At 36.7% G+C, this 21,722-nt stretch overlaps 4 protein-coding genes and 2 non-coding genes across 7 annotated transcripts; 3 read left to right on the forward strand and 3 right to left on the reverse strand.

Moving 5' to 3' along the window:
* Positions 1-506: 506 nt before the first annotated feature.
* LOC125208683 (U2 spliceosomal RNA) lies at positions 507-702 on the forward strand. The gene has a single exon (XR_007174166.2). It is a non-coding gene; the product is annotated as a U2 spliceosomal RNA (small nuclear RNA).
* Positions 703-1,345: 643 nt separating this feature from the next.
* On the forward strand, positions 1,346-5,707 carry LOC125207955 (pentatricopeptide repeat-containing protein At1g30610, chloroplastic-like). Its single transcript, XM_048107478.2, has 9 exons — positions 1,346-2,105; positions 2,759-2,950; positions 3,412-3,493; positions 3,587-3,778; positions 3,886-3,999; positions 4,150-4,240; positions 4,320-4,477; positions 4,618-5,049; positions 5,123-5,707. Exons 1-9 carry the CDS (start codon positions 1,489-1,491, stop codon positions 5,513-5,515), a joined length of 2,271 nt encoding a protein of 756 aa, XP_047963435.2. The 5' UTR covers positions 1,346-1,488; the 3' UTR covers positions 5,516-5,707.
* A 4,707-nt stretch (positions 5,708-10,414) lies between these two features.
* On the forward strand, positions 10,415-14,345 carry LOC125203372 (UDP-arabinose 4-epimerase 1). The gene is made up of 11 exons (XM_089059854.1): positions 10,415-10,539; positions 11,409-11,563; positions 11,660-11,784; positions 11,879-11,992; positions 12,082-12,189; positions 12,284-12,375; positions 12,801-12,942; positions 13,052-13,146; positions 13,299-13,428; positions 13,556-13,700; positions 13,782-14,345. Exons 2-11 carry the CDS (start codon positions 11,503-11,505, stop codon positions 14,021-14,023), a joined length of 1,254 nt encoding a protein of 417 aa, XP_088915980.1. The 5' UTR covers positions 10,415-10,539; positions 11,409-11,502; the 3' UTR covers positions 14,024-14,345.
* A 111-nt stretch (positions 14,346-14,456) lies between these two features.
* TRNAA-AGC (transfer RNA alanine (anticodon AGC)) lies at positions 14,457-14,529 on the reverse strand. Its single transcript has one exon. It is a non-coding gene; the product is annotated as a tRNA-Ala (tRNA).
* A 176-nt stretch (positions 14,530-14,705) lies between these two features.
* LOC125203384 (coatomer subunit epsilon-1-like) lies at positions 14,706-17,475 on the reverse strand. Its single transcript, XM_048101717.2, has 7 exons — positions 17,182-17,475; positions 16,927-17,016; positions 16,391-16,542; positions 16,052-16,187; positions 15,804-15,959; positions 15,402-15,481; positions 14,706-15,125 (listed from the first exon to the last, which is right to left on the reverse strand). Exons 1-7 carry the CDS (start codon positions 17,350-17,352, stop codon positions 15,032-15,034), a joined length of 879 nt encoding a protein of 292 aa, XP_047957674.1. The 5' UTR covers positions 17,353-17,475; the 3' UTR covers positions 14,706-15,031.
* Positions 17,476-18,158: 683 nt separating this feature from the next.
* On the reverse strand, positions 18,159-20,598 carry LOC125207717 (NagB/RpiA/CoA transferase-like superfamily protein). Of its 2 annotated transcripts, none has more exons than XM_048107183.2 (9): positions 20,414-20,598; positions 20,111-20,238; positions 19,622-19,691; positions 19,374-19,478; positions 19,014-19,109; positions 18,881-18,937; positions 18,691-18,808; positions 18,527-18,593; positions 18,159-18,367 (listed from the first exon to the last, which is right to left on the reverse strand). In XM_048107183.2, the coding sequence occupies exons 1-9, from the start codon at positions 20,570-20,572 to the stop codon at positions 18,289-18,291; spliced, it is 879 nt and encodes a 292-aa protein (XP_047963140.1). In that variant the 5' UTR covers positions 20,573-20,598; the 3' UTR covers positions 18,159-18,288. The 2 variants fall into 2 exon arrangements, with proteins under 2 accessions (XP_047963140.1, XP_047963139.1); XM_048107182.2 differs by having other exon boundaries at positions 18,159-18,391.
* Between the last annotated feature and the right edge of the window lie 1,124 nt (positions 20,599-21,722).

The following is a 21,722-nucleotide window of genomic DNA, read 5'->3' on the forward strand; positions in this document are numbered from 1 at the left end:
TCGCAACAATGAACTGTAAAACCACATGATTATTCCATAAGACATAAACCCAAGCCCAGTAGAGGAAATAAAATGAGAAGAGGATAATAATGTAAAATGACTAGTATCAAGTTTCATTCATGTCAATCTCGATTAAAATTCAACTCAATTAATGAAATTAATTTCAAATACTACAATTTTTGAATGAACTGCGACAATAATTTTGAAGGAAATTAAAAAAATTCTGGAAGTATTTGTGCTTTGAACTGAAAAACAGATAGGAGTATTAAGTAATAAAGAATCAATTCATCGCATGATTCATTGATGCAAGATCTTGTTGTGGATGCCTCTGCTGCTACTATAATCAAGAACGAGAGAGAAAGAGAGTTGTTTATATGAAGCTCGAATGAAAAATAAGATAGGCGTTTGGAATTTGACAAAGCTACTATATTCCCACATCGAAAAGAAGAGAATAGCAGTATGGGTGAGAGGACTATAAAAGGAGAAGAGCCTAAGCTCTAAAACTCATACCTTTCTCGGCCTTTTGGCTAAGATCAAGTGTAGTATCTGTTCTTATCAGTTTAATATCTGATATGTGGACCATCGGTCCACACGATATTAAATTTATTTTTTGAGGGGGAAGGCCCGTCAAAGTAGCTTGCTACTTGGGCCTTCGCGCGTCGCCCATGCGTTGCATTACTGCTTGGGCCTGGCGCACCTCACCAATCTAGTTCAAGCTTTTATTGCTAATTAAATAATTTTTTTAACTATAGAGCACCACTAATCATGAAATAAACATAGCGCTTTACTGATAAATTATACTTCCTTTGTTTCGCAATAGTTGAGGTGAAATTTTTCGGCACGGAGTTTTTAAAAAGGAATATTGGGTGTGTTAAATAAATAGATAAAAAAGTAAGAGAGGGAAAAAAGTAGAGAGAATAAAGTATAAAGTAGGCGCGCGCTGGCGTTCTGCGAGCATATCAACTGCCCGAGCTTTGGCCGCCGCCGCAATCCGCCCATTTTCCAAGCTGCCATGAACGGTATCTTCCAACCGTTTCTCCGGAAGTGTGTGATTGTATTTTTCGATGACATATTGATATATAGCCCTACTCTTGAATCGCACGGGATACATCTGGCCACCGAGCATCAACTAGATATTAAAGGTTGAAAAGCAAACGAACGAAAATAAACACTAAGTTGATAAAGTAGAGAGAATAAAGTAAGGGAGAGTAAAGTAAGAAAAAGAAAAAGGTTACCATATAGAGAAACGATTCAACTATGAAGAAACTTCCCGAAATAGAAAAATGACTCAACAATGAAGAAACGGATGGGGTATTAAGTTAAAAGCGTTAAAGTCTGAATAGCAACTCTTCTCCCCGATCACGGTTACAGATTTTACTGCAACTGCGAAAATCTTCATCAAAATCTCATCTTTTCATCCAATAAATTTATTTCTTCTCCAAGATTGGCTCACAATCTGCATTGTCATGTCAAATTGAAGAAATCGAGATGCTTGGTGGTTTATCAGCGTCTGAATCCGTCGTTGAAGTTCTTCAATTGGGCCGGAATTCGTTGCTCCCTTGTGGATTTCCGACGCTGCGGAGGCCTGTTTCTGTTGCTTCTTTTAGGAGGGAGAAGCGGAGGATAGTTGCGGTGAGAAGCGCTTTGAATGATGGAGTTGTTTTCGGTAAGGAATTTGAGTTCACGCCGTCGTTCAGCGAGTATTTGAAGGCGATGGAGTTTCTCAAGAATGAGAAATACCAAACCCTGAAAGGTAGCGACGGTAGTAGCAGTGTTGGCGGCGATACACCGAGGGGGAAGAAGAGTGTGAAGAGAATTGTGCGGGAAGGGGATAGGAGCGGTGATGAGCTGACTGCAGCTGAGGAGAATTCGAGAAAGGGGAAGAGAGGGGCGTGGTGTAAAGGTGATACGAAAAGGGATGATAAGCAGAATGGAGATAGGGATTTGAAGATGCGGAATAGGAGGATGAGTGATGGCAGTGAGAGTGAGTCCTTGAGTGCGGAACGAGATGCGTTTAAGCCGTTGGAATTGGGCGATGATGCTTTGGGGAAGCCAAGAGTGACAAGGGTGGACATGGAGGAGAGAATACAGAAGCTTGCTAAATGGTGAGGATAGTGAGTTTGATCAACTGGTTATGTGCAAATATATATGCTTAGTGTCATTTCTTTTCTTATTGCTAGTCTTGCTAAGATGCTTAAGTAATTAATTAGGTGATTCTACTAAGCTCGTTGTGAACCGGATCTGTTTTTGGTTTGTTGCTTTAGTGTGGAGCTAGACAGAAATGTAATATTGTTGCATAATTGGATGATACTATGAAATTCTGCAGGGTGCCACTTATATGATAACTTTGTTCTGTTTATTGGTTTTCCTCAGTGAGGGGGTGGTTTATATGGAATCTATAGTTATGTAGCAGATGGTACCTTAAGGATTAAGAATATATATTGAGTCGATAGACTGTGAATTGTAACGACTTGGCACAACTTAGTTTTGGGAAGTAGAACTTGCAATTACCGTGTTTGCAGATGGCGCATGGTAAGAATTGTATGTTTAGTAACTTAGTGTCACCTTTAGAGGACTTAGATCAGTGTGTGCTTAACATTCTATGCTGATTTTGTTTCTATGTGCTGGACCTTAGGGTAAGACATCATTTTGCAGCTAAGTGGTCTGCGTTTTATCGAGTGTGCCAAATTGTGTTGAGTGTTGTATACCCGACCGGCAACTTTTGTTCCGCTCATAATAAAGTAGTTTACTTTTACAGTCTGAATGGTGCAGACATTGACATCCCCGAGTGGAAGTTCTCTGAAATGATGCGAAGTGCACAAATTAGATTCTCGGATCATTCTATTTTGAGGCTGGTTCAGTTATTAGGTAAGTTGGGAAATTGGAAGCGGGTGCTCCAACTCATTGAATGGCTCCAATCTCGCGACCGCTTCAAATGTCACAGGCCAAGGTACTTTGTCCATGATCACAAGTTGTTGCACATTCAATTTACAGCCATTGTGATACAATCTTTTTCGTTGTTTGATGGATTCTTGGTTAACAAGTTGTATTCATGTAGATTTAACTAGATTGTGCCTAATATCATATCCATAGGAAATGCAACTATATTGAAGAAATTATTTTGTTCCTTTGTGGATATAAGATGGTGAAGAAAGAGAAGCCATTAGTGCTTCACTGAAGTCTAAAGGGAATACCTTGATCAATGTGATAGCGAGGTATCTTTTGGTATAGAGGAATTCCGTTTGAAATGCTTAATTCTAGCTTGTGATGTTTTCGAGAGAAACCAAATGTAATGCAGAAAATCAGTTTTAGTTGAATGAGATTCCGGAGTTGCACTGTTTTGGTTTCGTATTGACATTTTCGTGGATCCTTTGTTATTTTGATTCTTCTAATGAAGTTCTTATTTTCTAGATATATTTGTACTGCTGCACTGGATGCTCTTGGAAAGGCGAGGAGGCCAGTAGAGGCTCTCAATCTCTTCTATAGGATGCAGGTAAAGATATTGTATTATGCATGCTTGTATCTGTACCTAATATATACGGATAGCTACATCGTCATCTGATTTCTATCTGATCACTTCGTGTAGGGGCAAATGGCTACCTATCCGGACATAGTAGCTTATCATTGTATAGCTGTCTCTCTTGGACAAGCAGGGTATATGAAGGAACTATTTGACGTGATAGATACCATGAGGTCCCCTCCCAGAAAGAAGTTCAAAACCGAATTGCTTGCAAAGTGGGATCCAAGACTCGAACCGGATGCCATTGTCTATAACGCTGTAAGGGGCATCTAGGAACTACACGTCTTTATGCTCTCCGTATTTGTTTATATTGCATCAAACCTGTTTTCTGTTTAATTTGTAGCATTGCTATTTTTGTTATATAGGTACTTAATGCTTGTGTTCGGCGCCAGAAATGGGAAGGGGCTTTTTGGGTTCTGCAGCAACTAAGCGAACAGAACCAACAACCTTCAAGCACAACGTATGGACTAGTTATGGAGGTAAGCCGGTGATTGTTATTTCTGGCTTGGCTCTACAGAGACGTTGCCTAAAAATGGCTACTTTTTTTCTCTCTTTCACAAGTAAAATGAAAGTTCTAGGAAAATACAAACATTAATCTCTGAGCTACTAAAATGCCGCTGTTGGAGCAGGTCATGTTGGCCTGCGGCAAGTATAACTTAGTCTATGATTTCTTCAAGAAGGTGCAGAAATCGTATATACCGAATGCTTTAATTTATAAAGGTAACTGACTAAAATACCCTTACCGTGTACTGCTGCATCATATGTATCAGCTTGTAAACCTTTTCCCAGCTGTATGTAGTTCTCGTAAATGCTCTATGGAAGGAAGGAAAAGTCGACGAGGCCATAATGGCTGTTGATGAAATGGAGAGAAGAGGGATAGTTGGTACCGCTGGTCTATATTATGACCTTGCTCGCTGCCTTTGTAGTGCAGGAAGGTGTCGTGAAGCACTAAAACAAGTACGTATATTCCATAGACGTTATAAACTTTGATTTGCAACTTGGTGAGTTTAGCACGAGCGATCATTTTACGCTATTATTCTGTGGGACTTGTCAGAATTTATCTCTTTTGTTTCCTCGTTTTCGTTTCATTTCTGCAGATTGACAAGATCTGCAGAGTTGCAAATAAACCACTTGTGGTTACTTACACTGGTTTAATGCAAGCTTGTGTGGAGTCGGGCAACGTTGAAAACGCAGCATATATCTTCGATCATATGCAGAAGTTTTGTTCACCAAATTTAGTCACTTGCAACATAATGCTCAAAGCCTTTCTTGATCATGGAAAGTTTGAAGATGCTAAAAAGTTGTTTCTAACACTATTGGACAACAGCAACTTTATTCGCCGCGAAGAAGATTACAAGGTTAGGGTGATTCCCGATATTTACACGTTCAACACGATGCTAGATGCATGCGCCACAGCGAAAAGGTGGGAAGATCTTGAGTTTGTCTACGCGCAGATGCTGAGATACGGCCACCACTTCAACGCAAAACGCCACCTTCGACTAATATTGGAAGCACGCCATGCCGGGAAGGTATTCACTACATCAGCCAATGTGTATTTCATTTCATTGCTTATTTGATGTGAAACTGTTTGATCTTTTCCAGGAATCGATTCTGGAGATGACGTGGAAGCGCCTGGTGGAAACCGGACGGCCTCCCCCTCGTCTGCTCGTCACAGAAATGTTCTGCACGAGGCTGGAGCAGGGCGACTACGCGGCTGCTCTGTCTTACGTTGTGAACTTCGCCTCCATCGAATCACAGGGTTTCTCCAGAAAGTCCTGGTCGAAACTCTTGATCGAGAACGCCCACCGGTTCCCTGACCGCGCCCTCCACGAGCTCGTCCGCGATGGAAGCATTCTTCTTCACCGGTCCGAAAACCCTGCTCTTGAACATCTACTGGATTCTTGCAAAGATTTTTTAAGGAAACAAACATTAGTAGATGTGAAGCAAGTAGAATTAGGAACTAGGTTTCAAGATAATGCTGCTTTAGTATGCTAAATTTTGAAAACTACTTTTTATTTTGTTTATTAATCTTACATGTAACAACTTATTTACTGATTTAAAAAAAATTGTATGATGTGTCAAAAGCTGTAACAAATGATTGCCCACATTCTCTGCATTTTCTCTGCAGCCTGGCAATAATTTTAAATTTTTGATATTGTAATAAATAAATGTATTAGGTATGACTTAGGACCATCTCTTTATACTATTAGGGATAATTAACAACTGCTGATTTATTAAATTAATGATATAAATAATCGTGTAGGTTACTTGCACCCATAATTGAACTTGCATGTGCAGGCTTATTCCTTTTATCAAATTTTCTTCTTTTCTCTTACAAACCATTCATCTTTTAACTTATTTGGATCAATATCTTCTAATACAAGAATCAAATCAAAATTAAATACATAATAATAACAATCATAACATCTTTTGAACATAGTAATTTTCTTTGAAAGTATGATTTTCTTGATACCCCTACATTAAAACCCTCATAGCTTTAGCAATTTTTTAATTTTGTTTTTCAACGGTTGAATATTAATAAAAGAAGGCATATATTATTAGTAAGATGTGGGTCAATATATTTGAAATTTCGAATATAGTAATACTAGTTAGTAAAGAGAGCAGTTGTTAGTGCATCACAGGCCACAGTGAGACAAATAACTATTGACACATTTCGTCCTATCTATTTGACTGGTTGCATTGATAATTGATTTGCTAATATATTTATTTTAAACAAGATTTTGCTATTATTTTCTTAATTGCCTTCAAAATGTTACACCTAATATTTGGCATATTATAATTAGGTGCAGACTGCAGAGCATCTATTACGTGAGTTATACTACAACACAAATGAATTAATTGGGGACAATTTAACCCACGTAGTGACATGAATAAAAAGAAGTATAATATTAATAATAAATTATTGGATGACGTATAAAAAAGATTATCATGGCTTCATTAAGATTTAAGGCGTAGCCTCATTTATTCGATAAAATTAATTAGTTTTACCTTGTTATATAGGGAGACTTGTAATTGATGAATCTAAAATATTAGAGCACTACTCCGTAAAAGAATATATAATAGTAATACATATATGTAGTATAATTGATCATTCAATTTTTTAATTTTTATTTTCATGTAGCAAAACGGCCCTACAGTATCAAGGCCTAATGATTGTGCCTTTAATTCATAGCAAATGCAGCGGTCAACCTTTCTAAATATTAGTCCATATATTTCGTTTTCAAATAAGTTGTGGGACATTAAAATTTAAAATCTGTATATCATTAAAAATTGGATGGTTTTACATTATTATTATTATTGCATGAAAATTTTGAAAATAAGAAAAGCTCGGTATCGCTTTCAATGAAATTTACAATCATGGTTATTATAATCTCTCAGTCACAATATCACATTACCATGCTCACCCTAAACACAACATAATAAACAAACTTCTCAAAATTACACCAAAAAACAGGAAAACGATTTTAACAATAATAGGATGGGGTAATGTCATGTTTGGATTGAGATTTCCTTAGTAGGTCGTGTTTGAATTTGATCTTAATTAATAAATTAAATCATTATTAAATAGACTCGATAACAACCTATCATACATAATTTGTCGGATTAAGATAAATAATCAACCATAATATGACTAAATAATACGGAGTATACACAATCGTAATCGAAGAAAAGGACCTAACTTGCTGTATTTAAATCCGGACACGGCACACACACACACACAAATCGTTAGCGATACAAATCATATTCACGTTGACAAGACACGATGACAACATGATAACAGTAGACAAACACATGATAGCGATTCGAAACGATTTAGGCGTGTTGCAAAGAGATATGACCTGACAATAACATGGTGGTCGTAACAGTAAAGGCAAAGAAGGCGGCACAGACTCGTTGAATTGGTGATGAAGACGTGAAATAGAGTGAAATCTGTTTATGAAATGTAAGAAATTAAATTTTTATCTGAAAATATTTTAATAAAAATGTTAAAAGGAGTATAAATAGTTAATAATAGTACTCCATTAGACAATTGTACTCCGAAATCAATCTCATTTATGATTTTTAAGTAAAAAATACCTATTTTAGGTTTACAGTAACACAAAACCAATTTTTTTTCAAAATTTGTGAGTAAATAAATATCTAATAAAATATAAAATATTCTTCTAAGTTTAAGTTTAGTTTAATAATTAGAATAAAATCATATTTAATGAGACATTTATACTAAAATAAGTTTGAGTATAGTTTAAATGGTTGGAAATGCTATTTACACATATGAACCCGATCGGATCGGAAGTTATCGTGTCCTTATGAGAAGAGACTAGGGTTTAACATTAACACATTAACCTTTTGCATCTTGCATTTATAATTATTAGTCTAAATAGTACGTGATAATGCTTAACACTAACTCATTAAACATTTGCATCTTGTATTTAAAAGTATTAGTCTAGATTTATTTATTTCTTTTAACATTAACTTTTCCCTATTTAAAAGCAATAAATTGGATAGTGCAGTTGAATGTGTGGGGTGCGTTTGGCATCGTGGTCTGGAAAAGTTGAGAAAAAGTAGGGAAGAATTTCTCCACACGTGGCGGTTTGTGGGTAGGGAAGAGAGGGCTCTCTCAACACATGCATGACAGTTCACGGCTGTGTTGTACTGTACAACACTGCGAAAGAAACGTTGTCCTTTTATTTATATACAACCAATTTTAATGCTCATATTTATTGAAAGTGTTACATTCCAACACTTGTTCTATCCTTATTTGTTCATTGCGTCTTCCTAAATTTATTAGTACTAGTATATCTTGGGTCCACAAAATTGAAACTTAGACGTTGAGATCGAGACGCTAAATAATCGTGCTAGTACAAACTATTTTTCCCTCCGTTTTCTTATAGTTGAGACGAAACTTTTCGATGCAAAATTTATAAAAGAAATGTTGAGTATGTTAAATAAATACTGTAAGAAAAAGAAAAAAAGGTCAAGAAAACAAAGAAAAGAGATAGAAAGAAAAATACGTTAGTAGAAAATGAATCTCACATTATTAGAGAGAAAGAAATTTCATTAAATAAAAAATTTACTCCCTCCGTCTCAGATAATTCGACCCAGTATTCCATTTCGGGTCATCCCACATAATTTGTCCCACTTCATTTTTACCATTTTTGGTAGTGAACCTCATATTCCACTAATTCATTCATACTCACATTTTATTATAAAACTAATACTTTAAAAGTAGGACCCACATCCTACTAACTTTTTCAACTCACTTTCCATTAGATTTTTTAAAATTCGTGTCGGGTGAAAGTTCCAAATTATCTGGGACGGAGGGAGTATATTTTAGAAGATGAAGATGAATTAAAAAGAAAGTTTATTTTTAGAGGATAAAGAAAGTCTACTTCATTTGAATTAAAAGATAAAAGAATTCGATGACAAATAAGTGAAATATTCTCGTGAGATAAATGGAATACTATACGGAATATGTTTTGGAATTGAGTTTTTATGTTTTAAACTTTTAATTATATTTGATTTGGCACGACTAATTTGATAAACACATGGTACAAAATTCCGAATCAAATTGATAAATGCTAGAGTTTGAGAGCCCCGAAATAGAAAGTTTATTGCAAAAACTGCAAATAATTATCGCAATTAATTGAACAACAATATAAACAGATCAAGAAATACTATAAGTGATTTAGAATCAGTTATTATCAAAAGGAGGAAAAACAGAGCATATGCAACTAAGGGAAACAATACACGAAGTCATCTACTTTTTAACTTCAAATGGTAAATTGGGGAGTGGCAGCAAAACGAGCAAATAGAAATAAAGTAATTATTTTTATACTCCATTTCTTTTTGTATTAATTATTTCCTTATTCATTTTTGGATTAAGGAAATATCTGATTTTTTAGTCACAAATTGGACCACATTTTCTTACTTCAAACAAAATCTATCTGATTTGAGCTATAATCTAAATTAACTATTGCCCATGTCCCATAAAAGATGTCAACTTTCATTTTTAGTTTATTTCATCAAATATGTCACATTTTTAATTTTTAAAAAAAGTTTTCTCTCACATTAATATAAAAATTATAGTTTCTCTCACAACATCACATGCAAAACAAAACCTTCTAAATCTTGTACCGTCTCACAAGTATAACATCTTTTGGGGGATTACAATCCACCGCCTTAAAAAGCTCATCTAGATTTTATTGGAAAAAATTACAGTTTTTTTTAATTCGTTTCCATACATATAAAATTCATCTCAAACATGAGAATATATTATCAAAAAATAAAATTACTCGAAGTTAATAAAGACATTTAAATGCTAGGAAAATTTTGGTGTAAATAATAAATGCAAGATATGACTCGTGGGATAACGACTGCGAAAGGAGTGGAAAAGGTACACATTTAATTTCCAATCTTATTTGTATCCAATTTTAAATATTTTATTGAAAAATACATCAATCAAATAGGAGTAGTAATAAGTTAAACTCATCGAATTATTAAATAGATTTATGTCTCAATTTTGGCGTATACAAAATAAACTAGGGGATGCATAAGATTAAAGTTGAATTCAATAAAAAGAAATTAATTAGGTCAATTAATTTGGACTTTTTCCTCTCACATCAAAATCAAAGTGGGGCTTTTTTGATTTTTCTCTAGTCTTCCCCGCGTCACCTATTTTCTATCAGCAATTGATGCAAATCACTCTTATTGATTTGATTAGTCAAATTTTGGCGTATAATTAAATGCAGCTACTAATATTAGGCTATTTTCATTAGCCACCTTTGCGAATTATGCACATAAAGCAAACAATTTAAAAAATTTAAAGATAGGGAAAGTCAATGACATAGTGTATATAAATTAGAAAATATAAATATTTTATTAAACAAATTGTATTTTATTTTATTTATTTTATTATGTCGATGGCTTTATAAGATTTTCAAAAACGTACACGCTCAGACCCAAGCAGGAACACCGCCACCTGCTCTCTCTGCTTTCTTGTATGCTCTCTTTCTCTCTCCATTTTCTTTTTCTTCTTTCATTTTATAAGAAAATTAAATTCTGGGTTTCTTCGCAATCCGTGTTTCGCGTGGAGGGTGTGTGCCAAAATTTGATCTTGGTTACGATTTCTTGAGGGTTTTTCGATTGAATGCACATGAGTCTTCGTCGTCTGTGTCTTTTTCTGTTAATCGATTCTATTGATTATTCAGATCTTGTGATCACTCAGATACATGCATACATGTGCCGAGAGATTTGTGGGATGAATAAGTCAAAGTCTTCTCTCTGATCATTGCTGTTTTTACAGCGCTTGGAATGCTAAATTGGGTCTTCACTTTCGTCTAATATAAGTTTGGGGATTCATATTTTTAAAGGTTTTATGCCTATTTATTTATTACTTGGTCTAAATCAGAAGTGTTTTTTTCTCACTTTTTTCTGGGATTTGGTAATTCAAGAATGCTTTACTTGGTTTATTGGCTGCGAAGTTTTAATCTTTTTCCAGTTTTTTGTCAGCTCAAGTTGGGAATTTTGATTGGCATAAGGGGATCTTGAGAGCTTTGAGTCCAGTTTTGGTCTTTGAATCCGAAATGCATGTTTTTTATGTTTCTGATATTCCTAAGATGTTTTGCAATTCTTATGTTGTATCACTCTCATTAGCTATTAGCTGCTGGAAATTGCTAATTCAGATAGGCTTATGCGGTTTTCGTTTCGATTTGTTGGTTGAATTGTCCCTATTTGTGACCATCTCCATCCTTTTCAATAGGGCCCAGCTTAGTTTCAGTTCCTACTTCTTGTATCCAAACAAGATATGTGATTTAACAGTGAGTTTCCATATAAAATTATGGTGGTAACAGTTTGAATTTTTATGCAGGACATCCGAGGATACGGGTGTATTGGTTGGTGATTGATGTGAATATTTGATTATAGAAAACATTTTTTTTACGAATAAAAGAAGAGATTTTTCAATGCTGAGTTTCAATAGGATCAGAGCTCAGCCGAGGTCCAATAGATCTATGTCTCTAGGAGGTGGAGTTCTCTATCCCTGAAGCGTCTTTGCTTGTCTTTCCCCGTCTCTCTAGTAGTTTCTGCATCGATTGTGTTCTTATTTCTTCGTTTTTGCAGGCATGGATTATGCGGATCCAAAGAAGAAAAACAATTTTTGTGGTAAAATCTTGATGGTTTCCACTCTTACAGCATTGTGCATTCTTATGCTCAAGCATTCTCCAACTTTCAACACCCCAAGCCAAGTAATTGATTCGATTTCCAGCCTGCCATTGCTTTATTTGCATGTTTACGAGTCTCTGAGGATTAAATGTGCAAAATTTTTGTGAATTGATACAGTTCTCTAGTCATGAACCTGGTGTGACTCATGTATTGGTAACCGGAGGTGCTGGATACATTGGTTCACATGCTGCATTGCGGCTTCTTAAGGATTTTTATCGTGTGACTATAGTGGTATCTTTCTGATATTCATAGTTCTTTGCAATTCCCAATCGCCATGATTGGTTCCTGTGACCGATCTGAGGTGCATTTTTGATTGACAGGACAATCTCTCGCGGGGGAACCTTGGTGCCATTCGTGTCCTCCAACAATTATTTCCTGAGCCGGGGAGGCTTCAGTTTATTTATGCCGATCTAGGAGATGCTAAATCGGTATCGTCACTGTACTATTTGTTTTATGATTCTTTTCTAGGTGATTGAGTTCACAAGAGTGTTTACCTTCGTTTATTCCTTGGTTAACTTACAGGTCCGGAAAATTTTCTCTGAGAATGCATTTGATGCAGTGATGCATTTTGCTGCCGTGGCATATGTTGGAGAGAGTACTATGGATCCACTCAAGTGAGTATCTTTTGATATTGCTTCGCAACATCCATTAGATTATATCCTCACTGTTGAGTAGAGCTTAGAAACGATTTTAGATAATCTGTAATTGGTTAGTGAGTGTTGATAATTTTGTTTATAAGAAAATTGATAGGGTAACTGCTGGTCCTGACTCCAGACTTGCCAGAATAAACTAAAAACATGTCATCGTCTTGAAATCCACCGTTCCAACAGTTCGTGTCTGTGTTTTGAACTTTTGAAATCTCAAACTTCATTTGAGTGGCAAACTTGACTTTTTGTTAAATTCTCCTTCGGATGAAGCCAATTCTTTTGCTGTATCTTATATTAGTGCTCGTTGGATTAAGAACAATGGAACCTAGCAATAGCAATATGTGCATTTCTTCCTTATATAAATTCCTGATCTAACTATTTTTGCAAAACAGGTATTATCACAATATTACATCAAACACTCTTGTTGTATTAGAAGCCATGGCGGCTCATGAAGTGAAGACATTAATTTATTCTAGCACGTGTGCAACGTACGGGGAACCTGAGCAGATGCCAATTACAGAAGAAACCCCACAGGTTAGGACTTAGGAGGGTTAATGAAGTTTACACTTCTAGTCTAGTGCTTTTGCTTTGTTAGGTGAGATCTGTCGACTAAGAAGCCCGTTTTTTTTTTTACATTTTGCAGGTTCCCATAAATCCATACGGAAAAGCCAAGAAAATGGCAGAGGATATCATTCTTGATTTTCATAAGAACTCTGATATGGCTGTCATGATTTTAAGGTAGAGTTTTTTACTGTAAATACTTTCTAACATCAGATTGCAACAATAATCGAGCAAACTACTTGTCTATCCCAGTTTAGTTCATCGAGTAGCTGTAATTCGTTTATGCTTGCATTTTGTACCTCAATTCTCTTACTTTGTTAATCTATCAGATACTTCAATGTGATTGGTTCGGATCCTGAGGGAAGGCTCGGTGAAGCTCCCCGGCCTGAACTACGTGAACATGGGCGGATATCTGGTGCTTGTTTCGATGCTGCTCGTGGAATAATACCAGGTCTCAAGGTCAGTGTTGCTACTCGACTCGACACCAACCAAATATGCCTTGAAAACTTCGAGAACTGTTCTTGTACACGAGCTTTCTCTTTTATACATCTTTCTTAAAAAAATATTGAATATCTTCCAAACACAGGTTCGTGGAACAGATTACAAGACTTCAGACGGCACCTGCATCCGTGACTACATTGATGTCACCGATCTAGTGGACGCTCATGTCAAAGCCCTCGAGAAGGCCAAGCCCGGGCATGTAGGCATCTACAACGTTGGTACAGGAAAAGGTAAAGCCACCTTTTAGTGTTCATGCTTACAGGTTAAAACGTAAGCTTGTAACTGAAACGGTTTGTTTCACCCCATCTCAGGCAGTTCAGTGAATGAGTTCGTGGCAGCCTGCAAGAAGGCAACGGGGGTGCCCATAAAAGTCGAATTCCTTCCCCGCAGGCCCGGTGACTATGCAGAAGTGTACAGCGACCCGTCCAAGATCAAGAACGAGCTGAACTGGACAGCGAGACACACCAACCTCGAAGAGAGCTTGCAGGTCGCGTGGAGATGGCAGAAGGAACACCAGAATGGGTACGGCACTCCTCTGATGATGTCTGCGTAAATAGAAGCTCAAGGTATTCGGATTCGTAGAAGAGGACTAACATGAACGGAACCCCCACGTCCGAGCTTGGTTTCGGGAAGTTTTCGTAGAGCTGGAGTGAGAAAGAGAGAGAGTTGAGGGCAGGGGTCTGATGTATTCTTTTACATCTCTATTCAGATACATTTGATAGAATGGTAGGGATGACAATATATAATGATTATGATTTGGAGACATATTTAGTTGAATGATAGTTTATGAGAGGTATAGATTATTCTTGTATTATAGCATAGCTTATAATTATTGTAGCAATTCTTGAATGAAAAATCCTTTGGTTTTCTTTCAACAGGTTCTTGCCCCTGGTTAAACATTTTAAGAAAATGTCACAAAATTATAAATAAATGAATAAAAAAAAAAGGAAAAAATAAAAGAAGATAAAATGAAAAGAAAAAAGAAATGGAGATGCGGGGTATCGATCCCCGTACCTCTCGCATGCTAAGCGAGCGCTCTACCATCTGAGCTACATCCCCAATACACTAGATTGTTCAGTAATAATTGTATTACTTAATTTTCTCAATTTAGCAATTTGTAGAAGAATGAATGATCTACTTTCGATTTTTGGTTGATAATTGATCAAGAGTATTAATTTGCTCATTTGAATAGAATGGATAATTTACTTGCAACGAGGATAAAATCTTGGGAAAGCTTCTTGAAGAAGAAGAAGAAGAAAAGTTCAACTCAAGAAACAAGAAATATATCCCAGAAGTTTATAACAATAGTGTTTCTCTAGCAATATAATTGTAAACGTAGGTAACTCGAGGCTCAAATGTGGCAGTCGTGATATCCAATATAGTGTACTCAGCCAAACGAACAAACATCTGGAGTAATAGTTATGTTGGACCTTTTCAAAATAAAAAGAGAGCCATTCAACAAATGACGACATCCACACACAAATTTTTTCGCAAGGTGTTACACCAAAAATGTACTTTTGACCGACAGACTAATGCAATCGCGTTGAAGCTGCTCCACTGCTCACGCGACTGTTTGGGCTGCTCTGTCGAAACTTTGCTCTGCTGCAGATGCACGTACGACGAGAGTGTGGTTTGGGTGTGACAGTTTCAATTGGCTACATTGACACAAGGAAGACACAAAATAATGTCACGGGTCTTTACAGGAAATTATAGGCAAAATAGAGATAGAAAAAAATGCAGAGAGAATAGTTGCACAGAAATCCAAAACAAGCAACACTGATGGGTAGCACGATAAACCCTGATGAACTAAAGCAGCTCGCATTCATTTAAAGAACCGTTATGCAAATTTCTAGCCAGCACAGGATGGATGCTAAGGATCCAGAGGCCCTTATGAAAGGTCTAGAATAAGCAGATTATGGTGTAAATCATACCTGAGGTAGCGCGATGCTGGTTTACCAAGGTGAAGACTACAAACAACCAGATTGGCAAGGGTCTCTGGATCCTTGGCATCCTGTGCAGACCAGAAAATTACATGTTAGTATGTTCAATAGGCAAGAAATTACAGCATGTCTCTGACTAACTTAGTGTGCTACAGATCATTGGAGGATTTGGCACACAAAAATAAGAGAGGAAAAGTAAATATGGAGCAAAAAGGCACAAAGTACATACATAAAGGAAGGAAAATCTAATGGGAAGGCGGCTGTGCATGCTTCGCGTGAAATAGGTGTAGAGAAAATAGCAACTAAAGTTGTTCGAATATTCAGAATTACTCCCATGCTAGAGAAAAGCATTGGGGACATTAAGAAAATAAATGTCTAGCAAATCAAACTTACTCTGTTTAGGGCCTCAAGCAGGAGGGTCTCTGCCTCGTCAAATTCCCCCTTGTGCATGCAACAAACAGCCTTCCCATTCAGAACCAAGCTAGTCATTGCATACCTCTCTGAGAAATCTTGGAAAATAAGATATGCCTCCTGGATCTTTGAACCACCCTGATTCAAACAGCAATATATGTTAAGTCTCCTGACAGGCAGACACAATTTGGAATTTACTGCATATATCTCATAAAACGGCCCTTACTTACCACAGCCAAGTTAAGCCATGCATTAGCAAGTTGGGTAAGTGGGTGGTCTTCATCTACTCCTTGCATGACTCGCAATTGTTTCTCAGCATAATCTGAACGGTGCATCTTAAGAAATATTTGGACATTTAAAGCATGCCTGCAGAAGTATAATATAGTTAAGCATTAAGTAAATGTGTGTGCGTTGACTACACTCTCTCATAGCCAACTTAGTAAGATATAACTGATCAAAAAATTTGCAAGCGACACATGAATCTGGCTACCAAAAGTCTCACTGAATCAATTCATGGGATTATTGAATGAAAATATCTTTAGTACTCAGCACGAACTAAGGGGACTTACAACTCCATAGTTCCTCCCGCGTGTGTATGCTTCAAAGCTTCGTTATAATCTTGTTCGTGCATGAATATAGTCCCGGCAATAAGTCGTAAGATGGGGTTGCCTCCAACTGCAGGATCTGCCAACCACTCATGGAGACTTGAAATTACATTTTCCTACACATGTATGAACAGAAATTAGCTGGGACAAACATCTGGGATAGGCAGTCGGCAAATGAATTACTAGTCCTCCAACAATGATCGTCTGATCGTCAAACCACTTTTCGGCACAAAATTGCTAACCATCTATCAGATTAACCACTCAAGTCTCGAGGGAAACCCCCACCCACAAAATTCCTTCAGGTACAAAAAACCCTAAGTAATATCTTCATTCAAATTGAGAGAAATGCAGATCAACAGCCAGAAACAATATTTCTCAATTACATAATTTACTGACAAAACAAACTCGAAAAAATGTCAGTAACTGTACAAGCAGAATTCCACGTTACAAGATCAAGCCAATGACACATCAATTGCAACAGAAGGAAACAAAAAATTTACCTTGTTGTCAGGGCTGGAGAGATATAGAGCCAATAATTTCACCGCCTGAAGTGGTGTTGCCGCAGAGGAATCAATCTCACTTATCACCAGCTGCACATCATAAATTAAGAGCAGAAACCAACACAAATATCAATCACTAATCTCGAGACAATACAATCGCCAACAAACTTAGAATCTGATCAATAGCGAATTCCAGCTCAAACACTGCTCGAATTCAAAGCAGATCCCCAAAGAGAATGCACAATCCAACCGCACCTGATAACTGCCGAGAGCAATGTAAGATCGGTGGACGAGGCAGTCCCTCTCAACGGCGTCGTCGGGCGAGAGATTAGGGATTTCGCTGGTGTTGATTGCGCCCTGGTACGCCCCCAAGTAAAAGTTGTTCCTCAATCCGAACAACGGGTCGGGTCCTCCAACCGCCGCCATTTTCTGATTCTCTGAAGCTTGAATCTGGGGGGAGAAGATCAGATCTTGAGAAGGAAATCAAATGCGATTGATTTTACACAGTTGAGAAATGAGAAGAAAGAGAAGCGGACTGTTGTTTAGCGATTTTTTACTCTACGTTTTCAGCTAAAGTCGCTGAATTCTGAATTTGATCTGAATTTTAGTGGGCCTCAAAATCGGGCCAGCATTTATTTTTTCAAGTTTCGAGGCCCATTTATGTTGATAATATTGGAGTATTAAATTTTGAATGAAAGTCTAGAGGAAATGTGAGTCTTTTGGATGACATTTTACAACTTAATGGAGTAATATTTACTTACATTTTGGTGTCACATTAGTTTATAGTTGTATGTAATGTGAATACAGCTAAATGTTGTTACATCTTTGAGGTTGAGTTTGAGTTTGTAACACATATCTTAAATTATTGCTATTAGCGAGTGGAATCGTTGAAAGTTCTCATTTGTGACATCCATTGGACGTTGGAGTGTAGCAATTATTTTATTTAAATAAAATGACATTATTCGGTACCATTATAGGTTGATATTCGTGTGAATTTCGATTGTTTTTTTAGCGTCTAGTCATTAAAGTGAAATTATTGGCCACATAATTTTTGCTAAAAAAGATTGGCTGCTTATGCAAGGGATTGGAAGAGAACACTTTGAGACTTCTTTACATATTTTATTTGTTTTTAAAATTCTTAAATTTTCTCTGTTGAAAAAAATTGAACAATTTGACTAATGGTAGAATTTCAGCATATATGTATCTATTTTCTGTGATCAACTCGTCAACACTAACACAAAACATATTTACTCATAATAATTAAATAAATCGGTATACATAAACATAGTGGCACTAAAATTAGATAATGCATGTATACCTTATAGAGTCATTTCTTTTCAGCAACACTCCTTGAAAATATGATTAAACTCTACTTTCTTCAATCTTGCGAATGTTATCAACAATTCGCAGCCCATCTTCGGCGGCGATGACTGCCGTGCATCTGCCATTTTCAGCTGGATCAATGCTATTAAATATTGAAAAGAAAATGGATGTGGCAAATTATGACATGAATAAGCAAATTACAATATAGTAATAGAGAAAATATATATCAGAATTGAGCAACAATATCACAGAGAAGAAGAAAGAGGGAGGAACTGACGGGATTCGGGAGATGACACCATGCTCGACGACACCAGCTAGTTGATCAAGACTATCAGCCACTTCAGCTGCATGAAATTGATGCAATTCCATTGAAAAATATTTTTCATAGATATAATTGATCAGACAAGATGAAGAGGTGAATAGAAGGATGCGGAAAGGTACCAAGGTTTTGAATTGGAGATGTAAAGATTACGTCTAGAACGTTATGCCCTTCTTTAGTGACAATCGGAAAGTCCCCTCCCAGTGGACCTGCATACCCCACAGATGATCTTCTCCAGACCTTAACAGTATATTCTTAGGTTACAATGGTGAGTGGAAGTATTCATAATTGGAGTAATGCATTGAGGAGTACCTCAGCATCACCGAGAAATAGGTCATCTATTTCTTCAGCAGTTTCCAGCCAGTTGACCTATATTGTAATAGTACATATCACTTGTAAGGTTTGACAAAAATATTTATCAATGTCACTTGCACTTAAACCTTACAGATTCAATTAGGACTGGAATGGATCCATCAACAGCACCTTGATATTGCTTTGCTGTAACGATGAGGACCAGTTTCCCAGCCGTTTTCAGTATGGTCTGTAAAGCAGATTTAACCAATGTATCTGAACAAGAAATGCCAATGAGAAAAGGAAGCCATGCTTAAATATGATATGACCAAGATGGCACATCATAGCCATATCAAAATGAGAGATGCGACAAGAGATCTATTACATAACACTGGATATCATCAAGACCAAGCAAGGCATATCGAAACAATGGCTAAAGCGATGATAGTTCGTATTAGTTCTTTCTCTTGCTTCCATAGAAGGCATTAAGTAAGAATGAGTGTTTTTGACTGACCTTCTCCTCAATTATCGACTCACCACCCTGCATCTTCTGGCGTCCGATGACTGCAGCAAGAGACTCTTCTTCCATAACATCAGCATCATCGAACGCCAAATCAATCTACATGTAAGAATATAGTAGTATGATTTAACTATTGGACCACTCAAGCAGATACTCCACCATATAAACTAACTATGCATATATCCATTTCTACAATCATGCATTTGCTCCCATAAAACAAAAGAAAAGAAAAACTTGCTTACTTTGAAGCTGTCCCTGTACTGGTCCAAAGGGACACCTGCTTTTGCTGCTTCACTTGCACTATCAACAGATCTGCATCATACTTTGCCAATCATTCCTATTGGAAAATAAGGAGGAAACTATAACTACTAGATAAATTTATATAACTAACACCAGAAGCTGAAAATGCCCTACTTGATCCTTTTTTTCGCGGCATTGTAGTATAGCTTCTAAGAAAAAGGAATCCAACTTCTTCATAACAAAAAAAAGTGAACTATTTTTTTTATTCTTCTTTAGTTCTTATAGTAGTAGTATATTTTCATCATAAATGATGACCAAGAATAAAGTCCTCCTATCAAGGCCTCCATAACATCATTAATCCCCAAAATGTGCAGGCGATCACACACATATCCAATCAGAAAATTGAGATCACATCAACCAAGAGGCCAAATTCAGCAACAACATTCAAAACTGCAACAAATTAAACCCTAAAATCAAGTAATCCTGCTTACGTAGGAACTCCAGTAATATGTTTAATGGCTCCGGACCGAATCTGCCTCCCCAAATACTGGATAGCGAAGCCCGAAGCTCGACCGGAACCCAGGCCTATCACCATCCCATTCTCCACAAACGAATCAACCTTTTCAACACACACAAAAACCAAATTTCATCAATCCAATTATAAAATTGTAAATTCCACTTCATCGCTCATGATAATGAATAGAAATGATGAATTAGAATACAGCAATCCAAAATTAGGGAAAAATTAAACACATTATTTCTAGAATCTTATAAAATTAGTAGAGAGAAATCACAGTGTATTTGGCAGCTTTAAGGAGGAGTGCGGAGTCGTCGGAGTAGCTCGAGCGAACCACCATTGATAACGCATTACTGCTTCTATTTATTTTACTCGGATTACGATTCGCTACGAAATTAGAGAATGGGAGAATTGGCGAAGATGATGATAACGCCATTGTCGCCTTCAACTGTCGCTCTGTTTTCAACTGTAATTCAATGGAGATTTAAGTCCACATTTTTAGATAACGGAATTAATTGATGTGGGCTGAGATATAGGCCCAATCCATTTCTTTAAAGCCTGTTTAATTTTTTGGGCCCAGTAGATGTCTGGGCCGATAAACCATTGACGATGAATTGTAGTAAAAAATTGGGCTCCGTTTGGTGCATGGAATTGGATTAGAAGGAATTAGATTTTGATTTCAAATCCTTTGTTTGGCAAAATGCAATAATTGATATGGAATTGAATTTGAAAAATTGTGCGCGCCCACACATTACACACGTGGCACAATCATTAAATATACGCACACTCACTAAAAACACACTAAGCGAACACGCGTGCACACACTACACACAGTCACTAAAAAAACACCACACACACATACATAACTCACTATATACACACATTGCACCACTCACTATACAAACACTACACATGCATTGTGTGTATGAGTGTGCATGTGTGTGTGTGAATGTGTGCAGTGTGTGTGAATGTGTGCAGTACGTGAATGTATGTGTAAGTGTGTGTGCAAATGTGTACTGTGTGTGTAAGAATGTACGTATAGTGTGTGTGTGTAAGAATGTGTGCACTGTATGTGTGTGCAAGTGCAGTGTGTGTGAATGAGTGATTGTGTGTGTGCGAGTGTGTAAAAATGTGTGCACTGTGTGTGAATATGTGCAGTGCGTGTAAGAATGTGTGCAGTGTGTGTGTAATTTAATAAATATTTGGAATTTCACTGCTATGGTTATGAAATTCAAATTGTGGAATTGGAGGATTTGAAATAGTAATTTAATACAATTACAAATTTAAATTTTTTTATAATATCAAACAATGAATTTGGAATTAAATGCTCCAATTTCAATAACGTGTAGTACAAAATAAAGCCTTATACTAATTATACGCAATAATATGTTTGAGAAAAACACTAATGTAGTAATGTGGTGTTAGCAAAAAAATTAGTCCAAAACTAACACAAAAAGAAAAGTGAGCAATAAAACAAAAGGTTAAAGCAAGAGTGATGGCAGCCCACACCTCACCGTTAAATAGTGTTAGCAACGTGACTTTTTAAAGTTCAAATTATCACTACAAAAGAAGAAGAAAACGTGAAA

Source organism: Salvia hispanica, chromosome 6, assembly GCF_029641045.1.
Source record: "Salvia hispanica isolate PSC_SH4W2 chromosome 6, Shi_PSC_v1, whole genome shotgun sequence".
Lineage (NCBI taxonomy): Eukaryota > Viridiplantae > Streptophyta > Magnoliopsida > Lamiales > Lamiaceae > Salvia > Salvia hispanica.